Raw genomic sequence first — 11,137 nt, forward strand, 5'->3', positions numbered from 1 at the left:
ATGAAGTTTTCGTAGGTTCAGAAGTTGACAACCTTTCGTATTAAAGCAAGGGCACATTGTGGAATGATAGAATGGTGAAGCAGAAGAACTGTTGCCAATTTAAAACTTTTATATTGCAATATTGTAACTTGGGTCAGTGTTAACATGCAAAAATAAAAATAAAAATAAAAAAAATGAAATTGACCCAGGCAGGAGATCAGAGAAAATGCTGCCTTTACTTTCTTTGTGCAAATGATACTCTCATCGCCCAAAGTCTTACCTCGTCTTGTCTTGTGCCATGATTCTATCGACAAAGGTGACACAGAGGCTTGGCAAGTATCCCGCCATGATCACCGTGGCTGAGATGGGTGCTGCTCGCCACTTCCTGAGGACAGCCATGAAGAATCGCTCAGAGGAAGAGAAGATGCAACTCCTCCAACCCACCCTGGAACTTAATGGAAGGTGAGTGAAATAGAGGCCAGTCTTGGTCTAGTCCCATACATGCAAGCTGGTGTTTGATGGACCACATTTAATACAATTAAGAGGCCTTGAATAGTTTCATATCTGTGATCTTTATAAGTGGTTCGTTACTTTGAATAAAAGGTTAGTATTTCGACAGTATCTATGTAGTTTCCAAGTGCCTGGATTTTCTTTTGCAGCTTTCCATGTATAATCCCTTTCTCATCATTTTTCATCTGTTGACCTCACGAGTCGGGTCTGCAATGTAGACCACAGTTTCTTTTGACGATTGACCAGCGCAGGACCTGTCTAGTTTTGTTTGGCCTGTGGAGAATGTGTGGTGATCAAAATCGAGTCATGCTTATCACATGATTAACCACTGTTTCAAATAACTGTACTTGTGAGAAAGCAAAGACCCTTCTTGTTGTTTGTGCTTTTGCAGAGGTTGCCCTGAAAATACACAGTGGTTTGCGCATTGCTTGAAGTAAACAGTAGTAATGCTTTGAATGCGCATCATCAATTTTTTTTTTCAAATGAAAATATGAACAATAGATTTAGAAGCAATTTACCATTTTATTGGTAGATTTTATTTTTGTACTGCTTCAGCTTGCTTGTTTTGGATGTACTAGAGCTGGCAGATATGTTACATTTACCCAAGTCATTTTGCCGTGGAAATGTACTTGTGGGATTGCCTTTATGTTTTCTTGAGATAATAGCGAAGAGGTTAAATTCACTGGCTGTACAAGCAATTATGTACTTAAGAGCAATATTCTCCTTTTGTTTACCATTTTATTGGTAGATTTTATTTTTGTACTGCTTCAGCTTGCTTGTTTTGGATGTACTAGAGCTGGCAGATATGTTACATTTACCCAAGTCATTTTGCCGTGGAAATGTACTTGTGGGATTGCCTTTATGTTTTCTTGAGATAATAGCGAAGAGGTTAAATTCACTGGCTGTACAAGCAATTATGTACTTAAGAGCAATATTCTCCTTTTGTTCTTGTTTTTTTTTTCCAAAAAAAACACATTGCTAAGTCTACTGTATACGCCGAATATTTCGCAAGGTTTTTATTTTCGCGAATCAGGTGCTATTCGTGAAATTAAAGACATGTGAAAATAATGACTGTGATCCTGATATGAACGTGACGCACACGTATACATTTCTCCGTTTAGTACAGTACTCTACGATCATGAATTAAACATTCGCAAAATCGTCCAGAAGTCCCGATTCATGAAAATTTAGACTCGCTAAATATATGGCGTATGCAGTAACTTGCTTATTCTTGCCTTCAGGGATACACAGAAAGGTTGGATGTGTAGAAGCAAACAGTGTGGACTGTTCCATCACAAAAATAGAGCTTTCTGTTCATGTGCAGAAGTGAACAGCCTAGTGTGCACATAGCAATGAACTCATACATTCATCAAGTGTAATCCTTGCAGTGTGACAAGCTTATACTGCGTAATGTTACTTTTTACATTACTTTTGCCCCCATTTCCATGCCTGTTGACATGAGTATGACATGTTAAGGGTTAAACTTGATTACATTGAATTTGTTTGTTCTGTCCTTTCAGTCATCCCATCGTGAAGAAGCTTTACAACTTGAAAACATCCGACCCAGACTTGGCCAAGATGCTTGCTGAACAGGTATGTGTTTCATAAGAAATGACTTGTGCTGGTAGTACTAAAAAAGAATATTTCAATGCGAACTTACCTGTTTGAAAATTTGAATTGTATTTTCTGAGGAAGGCGAAGGATTAGACTACAATGCATGTGTGAGTAAAAATGGCAGATCTCTCGTGCGTAATCTGTTTTATGTTTAATTGTGTTCGTATTTCTAGAATAAAAAGAAAAGAGATTCTGGCAGATATAACTACATCTCATTGTCACTCAAAAAAGATATGTAAGAATAAGTTAGTGATTAATCCAGAGATATTAGTAATGTTTTTTTTTTCTTTTATGAATATAAAGATGTTAGACAGAAATCACACTTCAAAGACAAAGGAATCATCAAAAGCTTGCAAAAGCAGTGATACATTGTAAGTTTTCATTCAAATTACATCGTATAGTTCCATTGGCTAGATTAAAATGACAGAATAGCAGATGGGGAAAAAAGGAATTGCAATAAAGTTATATGTATTTCTTTGCTTAATGCCGTCTGCTTCGCAATGCTTGCATTGTTAGTTTTTTTTCATTATCTATTCTTATTTGTGTATATATGTGTGTGTGCATACTATTCTCTCTCACACAGATATATGACAATGGCATGATAGCAGCCGGACTGGTGGAGGACCCCCGTCCCATGCTGAACAGATTGCACGCCTTTATGGAGAAGTCTTTGGAGAAATATTGAGAAGTGGTCGTTAACAGTCACAGACGCTCGGGATACAAATGCTCCTTCCACCTCTGTCATTGAAGCCTATCTGCCCTCCTATCTCCCGTCCCCTCCCCACCCCCTCCCCTCCCCACCCCTCCCCTTCCCCACCCTCCAGCCCCCATGCTGAACTCACAAATGTGCGTGCACACAAATCTTCCTGTAAAACATTTTGTTTTAGGGATGATAGGATTTAAATGGTGCACACAAGTAACTCTGGACCACATGTGAAGATTGGGTCTGTGCATGTGCCAGTTGAGAGAAGTGTGTTTCACAGACGATGAATCAGTCGTGTGACCATCCCTAGGTGCTCTGCAGGTGTTGTACAATCATGCCATGTTCCTCAAATTGACGACATTAGATATCATTGTGACTCGAACAGTGGCTACTCTGTCAACCGGGTCTTTGTAACTGTACAACGTATGCATGTATACAAAGCATTTACTGTAAAAGTGGAAATTTTCGCGGTGCTGAAATTTTCGCACATTTTGCGCAACCATAAACTAGCACGAAAATAAAAGCACGCGAATATTTTTGCTTGCTATATGTGCCTGTGGGTGATGTCTTGATTCCGCGGAATTAAAAACACGCGAAACTCTTCTTACCCGGCCAAGCGCGAAAAATTAGTCGCGCAAAAATATCCACTTTTACAGTACACTTTCCTACAAATGAATATGGTCAATGCATATTGTTTGTAAGTATTGAGATGTACAGCAGTATTTATTTGTGATGTACCCTGCGATTTTCCTGCAGTATGTGCTGAAGCATTCAAAGTCATTGAGGTGTCCTGTCATACAAATTTGAATAATGAGATTAGGAATAGCACATGTGTGATACTTCACCATGTTTTGTTCTGTTTCTTAAGGGATGGAGTTTGTAATTAGATAACCTTAACATGACCTTTTGTTGCCACTAGTCTTTGGGATCATGCTCTGAATATGATGTCTAATGCAACGTATCAAGTATAGAGCTAATATTAATTCTGGCTATGTAGTCAGGTTTTCATCTGTGTATTGATAGATTTATTTTCAAGGTTTATGAAACACAAAAGAGTATGTCCTATTGTTAGACCACAGCCTAACAAATGCAGAGACACTTGTTTCAGGTAATAAAGTAGTAATTATCAATCCCCTCATCAACTAAGTTTCAATACCAGCTTGTTCAGAGTATTCAAAGCCGATACATCCGTAAATTGGAATGTGCTTTTTGCATCAGCAGTAGTGCACTATATGATATATTTCTCCACCCTCCCCCCCCCCTTCAGCAAGCATCCTTATTTCTAATTTCCTGTCATATGTTTAAGTGGAGTCTCATGTTCCTGCTTATAAGTCCAACTAAAATGTTGCCAAGTTATACTCATCCAATCCAAGGATAGGCTCTCTCACTTTCAATAAAACAAGAATAAGAGCAGAAAAAAAAAGTGGGTAAAATGAATTTCCCAATACCTGACTAAGCACATTCTGAGACTTTCCTTTGATAATTTCATTCTATTCAGCCAGATTTTGGACACTGCATATTTAATTCCCTCTTTCTTTGCTACCACAATATTTTCCTGGCGTCAAGATTTTGGACGAAACAGGAAATTGCCATGTCTGCTGGTCTTTTGCCAATACTTCCTCAGTTTCACTATTGAGGGAACTTCGGTCACCCATGTCCAGTGGATGCACTTTGTCCTCATTCCTGTGCGTACAAGTCATGTGACACGGGATATCTTCTTGCATTAAGATTCCTAGGAAATCAGGACGTGATGGCAGGATAGGAATGCATAGTAGACATGTGTGAGCTTTGGTACAGTTTCAGTGTGGATAATGGGAATTTATTCTGAGATGATCTGGCTGCTGTGAGGTAATCTTACTAAAATTGGAGAGAATCTGTTTGTATTTAAAGCATGGGGTCATGTCTATCACAGAGCTATTCAGTAGTTATGGTGAAAGAATTCCCAACTAAGGGTGCTACATAACTTTTTTTTTACCACTTGCCCAGTTGGGCAAGCAGATTTTCAAAGTGTTGTAGAACACTTGCCTGAACTTTGATTTCATTTGCCCGAAAAGAAGGTCCAAAAATTAAAAAAAAAAGTGATATAGCAAATCACTTGTAAGTCAAGGGCTTGATAAAACACAATCATTTGAATAAACAGGTTGATTCCTATGCTTGGTTCAATCAAGTGTGGTGTTGCATTGCATTAAGGCTTTTTCATGTAAAAAAAAGAAAAAAAATATAAGAAAGTTGCTGACATGAAAGTTAAAGCATGTTGCTTACATGAAAGTTAAAGCATGTTGCTTCATTAAACAGTATCTTTGGGTTTCTGTGTGGTTGACTTTGTGGGTTTGAAGGGGGAAAAGTGAAAAAAAAAAAAGGATGGCTTCTAAACTTTTTGCTTACCCAATCGGGCAAGCGTTTTTATTTCTCATTGTTCCCCAAAAAACACTTGCCTGACTTTAATTTTCACTTGCCCTGGGCAATCAGGCAAATGCTTTCGTAGTACATTGCTCACGATTGACGGGGAATTTATGACAGGAGTAATTAATGTACTCAATGGTTAATTCAGAGCGATTTTTAGATTTACTGGAAAGTGTATCTGCTTGTGCAGATGACTTGGGATATATCTAATAGTATGTTGAACTCCCACAGAAATACAGTTGTGAGTTTACATGAAATCATGAGTACAAAACTTTGTGGGTAAAATTAAATTCATGCTTTCTAAGAAAAGCTTGATTTGCTAATACTTTGTGTCTTTTTTTTTTTCTTTATCATGTGGATGGGGTTTGTTTGCTTGATTGATTGATTGATTGATTGATGGATGGATGGATGGATGAACAGATATTGTAAAAGGTGTCATAACTCTACTGATAAGGAGGTACTTAACGATCAAATGTTTCCCATTGGACAAAGGAGCAGCTTATCTGTGTGCCTTCATGCAGAGTTATGGAACAAATTACCCACGTACCTCAAGCAAACCAACACAGTAGATGATTTTAAGCATTTGCTGAAAACATATCTCTCTAACATGTCTGTGGACTAGGTTTATCACTATACAATGTTTGTCACAGCTCTGTAACTTTTCATCTTGTTTTGCCTCCTCTCTCTCTCTCATGTCTATTTTCCTAATTTTTATTAGTTCCTTCCTTCAATGTGCATAGAGACATTAATCTATTTTTGTGATATGCGCTATACAAATACAGTTTATTATTATTATTATTATTATTATTACTATTATTATTATTATTATTATCATTATTATTATTATTATTATTATTATTATTATTATTATTATTATTATTATTATTATTATTATTATTATTATTATTATTATTATTATTATTATTATTATTATTATTATTATTATTATTATTATTATTATTCATAAATGTGAGCATTCCAGAGGCCTATTGTATGAAAAGACATTGGAAATGATGGTAATGCCGAGTGCAGTGAAGGTGGTGGTCACAATAGCAACAAGTAAGATGTCCCTGGCTGACTGGTTTGTGATGAGCTGCTGCTATGGTTACTGCAGTCATGGTAACTGACAAATGCAGAATGCAATATAGTGCTGTATGATAGGGGGTCCTTAAATGAACATAGCTTTTATTAGTGGACAAATATGAACACCCACTAACTGCCTGGAAATTCTTGCTTTGATATCCAATGCATTTTTAATAATAAGTACTGATGGTTTCTAGCATCATTTAGTCATAACATGTAACTACACCTCTACATTGTACACTCCAATTTGCCTATACAGAGAGAGAGAGATAGACATGTGTATACACTATATACTAGTATATTGCAGTAATTAATACATGTATATCCTATTGGAGTAGGCATCCTGTACATGCATGTAAGCAGATTGTTAATGCCAAGATAAGACATTTGTAAACAAACAAACGAACAAGAACACAGTTGCTCTGTGTTGCGTCTTGACCATCAGACGTGTAATGGCCTTCATTATGACCAGAAAATGAAGAAGCCATTACACTAAAAAATGGGGGGAATGGAAAAAAATCACCAAAACCCATGACTCTCCGAGAGTTCTGTCTCGAGGAGATTCTTCCCATCATGGGGGAGGGCGTATATGTACATTGACTCTTGGTCCTCATTGGTCAGTAGCCCCCTCCCCCCCCCCCCCCCCAAACACACATACAGTCACACACACACGCTCTAAAAACGTTCTTGGGCCCCTGATACAATAAGACACCAATTTCACATCTGTATTACACATGCACAGACAAAATGAGGAAAATACACATGCACACTTCGCACATCCAAATCCTTGAGATCCCTGAAGCAGTGATCTGATGAGTCATACCAAATAATCTTCTTCTTCTTCTTCTTGATCTTCTTCTTCTTCCATTAAAGAACATCTCTCTTGGTAGAGTATAGTCGTACTATACTCAGAGACACCAGCAATTCCACTGCAACACGCATAGTTACAAAGACTTGAACAGCTTTCTCGCATATCACACACTCTGCCATAGATGCATGGCTCTTTCGTTTTACTCTAATGAAGTTTGTTGGTCTAAACGGACAGACAGACGGACGAGCACACAGACAACCCGAAAACATGCCTCCGTCAGCTTCCGGATGAATAGGGGCCTAAAAAATCACGCAAGCTGGCTATCATGGAAAAAAAAAAGTATCAAAGTCTAAAATGAAATAGTGTCATCTCGAAAAGTTATACCCGGGACTTCATGCTCCGAACTTTTATGATCAACCTTATCAAATTCATCGCGAAGAAACAAACACACACACAAACGTGTATGGGCCCTATGCCTTCGCACCAGCTTGCGGCAAATCATAGCAACTGTAATAGAATTATATGCTATGTACATCACGTATGTGTTTTTGGCCTTTTGCTTGATGAAGAAACTTTATGTCACGAACATGACTCATTCCACATGATATTATTATATAGCGTTGTTCATTGCTCGTAGCATTCTGCAGTGATTAAATGACCGTCAACAAAAACACTGATCACGTTGTGTTCAGAAATCTTGTTACTAACAGAATAGGCCCTACATGCACTGACCTAAAACGATCGGGTGAGAACATCATATCATAGAGTGTGAATTCATGAAATTTTAATTACAGTGAGTACCATTAAGATAAGACGATCACGTATACGACAAGATAAAACGAACGAAAGTTATAAAACAAAAAGAAAATTGTTCTTTAATACACTGTACAGCATACAAAGACGTGCTTTATTCTGATATACATTATGTGTTTGGGATTAAAAAGAAAACCATCCTGTAGTGATTGGTTGGAAAAGCTTCACGTAATTATGCAGTTTCAACTACTTTATAATGTTTTCCTGTTTAACACTCCGTGGTAAACTATTTGGAAAATTATGTCACTTTCATGATAACATTTTACAAATACTACACTATTTGTGAAATAATGTCACTAAGCGATTGTGACATCACAAAACAATTCGACATCACGACCTTGCTTCGTATACGTTAACTGTAGGATCGGGATCCTTGCACAACATAACATCTACTGCGCGACTTCTCGTCTCATAATTTTCCCCTTCATTTGTTGAAATTTTTCATCCAAAATATAAAACAAATAATATATTCTGCCTAATTTCGAGTTTCTGATTAGAAATAGGGGTCTCGCGGTGCCTTCAAAAGTTATATTCACTGTGGGACGCAGCTGCAAAGTGAATACAGTGCACCCTGCTACGACGAACACAGTTATAACAAAATTCTCACTATAGAAGTTAAAATTCAGGCCCCCAAATTATAATCTATACGCAGTGTAGTTTATTTTTGTATACTTCACTGTTCGGTTATAATAAAATTTCGATGTAATGAAAGAAAAAAGCTGATCTCGAGGACATCGTTATATAATTCGTCGTATAATACAGTGCACCCCTGTTACGATGAACACAGTTATAACAAAATTCTCACTACAGAAGTTAAAATTCAGGCCCTAAAATTATCATCTATAGAGTTTATCTTTGTATACTTTACTGTTCGGTTATAATAAAATTTCGATATAACGAAAGAAAAAAGCCGGTCCCGAGGACTTCGTTATAATGGGAATGCACTGGAGTGCTATTGTGGAGCCACATTTGCCCATATAGTTTTAACCAGAAACTCTACCTATCCCTGAGACTGTAACTTGGCTAGAACTGAGAGTTATTAATTAGCTGCCGCTGCCTCATACGCAAGAAGAAGAACCATGCAGAAACTCTATATACAAAGTATCTTTATAGACTATATATATTATAATAATGCTGCACTCTACTCGCGTTGTTACTGAAACACAATGCGTTTTACTGTCCAAGATTTTAATTCTCTGCTGGCTACTGCCTTTCGCTTTCACTATGAGATGTCCGTCAGCCTGAAAGTGTGAACGTCTGAAGTGCATTCAAACAATCTTCTTTATCACTTCAGCGGTATCATTTTTATTGTTTATTTTAAAGCCATTACACTGGCAACGTCAGTATGGTCAGTGGGAAATTGATAAGCCTGTAAATTCAATTCAATCTTTATTTTCCACTCATGGGGTGGAACACCCTCGTCAGCCAAAGGCTGGTTTTCAGAGGGGTCCACACATACAGGTTAATAATACAAACATACAGTATATATTACAAACATATACATCACATATGCAAAGAGCAGAAAAAAAAGTATAAGCACCATATAAATAAGAATCAATGGCAAATACGATGTACCCCATTGTTTGAAATTGAATCCCGTTATAGCACGATTAAGAAGCTTTCCGAAATCAATATCACACACTGTAATTTCCTCCCCTTTTGTTTTGTTTTTTTCATTTTGTTTTTTTATGTTAATTTGTCTTTCTTTCGGTTGTTCTCTCCTTGGCGCGTAAATGATTTGCTATGACTTGTAATAACTTGCAATTCATCATATCTGCTTGGGAATTTGTCACTGCTTGTGCCGAAGAAAACAGCTAGCCTAAATATCACCTATAGTTTAGAGTTTGAGCGACTCTAATCAAACAAAAGAGGATAGAATCAATCAATCGACATCATCATAGCTATATGACTAAACTTGACCGTCAGCACTTAGACATTGATAAAATAAGCGATTCTTCTGCTAGTGCAACATTTTTCAATTTTCAATTTCAATTTCAATTTTATTTTCATACTTCTCAATGAAGGAATGTACAGCAAATATAATAAAAACATAGTGAATCATAATATCCGGCTTGGATGTACAGTAAATTAATGTAAGAATATAAAACATAGTGGTCAATCATCGTACGTTTGGTTCTATGTATAACGCTAAAGAAATATGACGGAACCTACTTAAAAGCGAGCTTGTTAAGCGTAGGTCCCAAATTCTGAACAGAGTGTAAAGATGAGGAGCACGGATGCAACGTAGGACCACAATAAAGAGAAACAAAAATGAAAGGCAAAAATACCTGGTGTACTAACAGAATCTTCTCAATACATTAATAGTGATATACAGACAACCACATTCTGCAGATGTAAGAACAGTTGATTTAACAATGTTGACAATAGTGTAGTAGTATGATTTGAATAACGGTGAAGAGAAAACAACTCGACATGCGAGTCCTCGGAGGAGATACGGGAAACCTAAAAAGTGAACATACAAGTACTAACATTCAAAGAAAATTTGGAATAAATTAGAATTAGAATTACCAGCCAGTATAGCACTAAGGGAAATACAACAAGCCAGCTGTTCACGCGTTCCGAAGTCTTAGGGTATCAAAAAGGGGTACTGGTGTGAAGGAATTTAAGAGCGCAAACAGAGAGGCTTAGCTGATTTGAATAACAACAACCAACACAGCAGGTAGAGGCACATAAACAAGAAAGAAGGAAATTTCAATGGACTTACGCGATGTAATTATTCAATAAATTATGTCTTAATTTGTATTTGAAGGTCGACAAGGACAAACAACCTGCGAGTTCTATGGGGAGATCGTTCCAGTACTTAGGCCCTGCATACATAATTGTTTTTTTCGCAAAAATGGTTCGGGTACGTGGTAGGTGATAATCGTCACGTTGGCGGGTGGGATAGTTATGAATAGAGTAATTTCTTTTAAACATATGCAAAAAAATATCAGGAAGATCATTTTTGGATAATTTGTACATGAATATCCCTAAATTGTAATAAAACAAACATGCGAATATTCCTTCTCATTCTATGCAAATGTTTCGATTATTCAAAATGAGTAGAAACTCACTACTTTGCAAATAATGTCAAGCCAACCTTATCACAGTTACCACGCCGTTATACTTTTCAAACAACATGATAAGGATCACGATGACTTGAAACATCACATCAGCAAACTCACAAGGGAATCTTGCCCAGTTGCAACTATACATTGCAG

The 11,137-nt window shown here is 37.0% G+C and overlaps 1 protein-coding gene across 1 annotated transcript in view; it reads left to right on the plus strand.

Annotated features, from left to right (window-relative positions):
- The window catches only part of LOC140234588 (heat shock protein 75 kDa, mitochondrial-like), a 32,124-nt gene extending 26,592 nt beyond the window's left edge, over positions 1-5,532 (plus strand). The window contains exons 14-16 of the mRNA XM_072314613.1: positions 296-441; positions 2,010-2,082; positions 2,687-5,532. Coding sequence (XP_072170714.1) covers positions 296-441; positions 2,010-2,082; positions 2,687-2,788 — 321 coding nt within the window. The 3' untranslated portion in view covers positions 2,789-5,532. The remainder of the gene's footprint in view (positions 1-295; positions 442-2,009; positions 2,083-2,686) is intronic.
- The last annotated feature ends 5,605 nt before the right edge of the window (positions 5,533-11,137 follow it).

This window comes from Diadema setosum, chromosome 11 (assembly GCF_964275005.1).
Source record: "Diadema setosum chromosome 11, eeDiaSeto1, whole genome shotgun sequence".
Taxonomy (NCBI): Eukaryota; Metazoa; Echinodermata; class Echinoidea; order Diadematoida; family Diadematidae; genus Diadema; species Diadema setosum.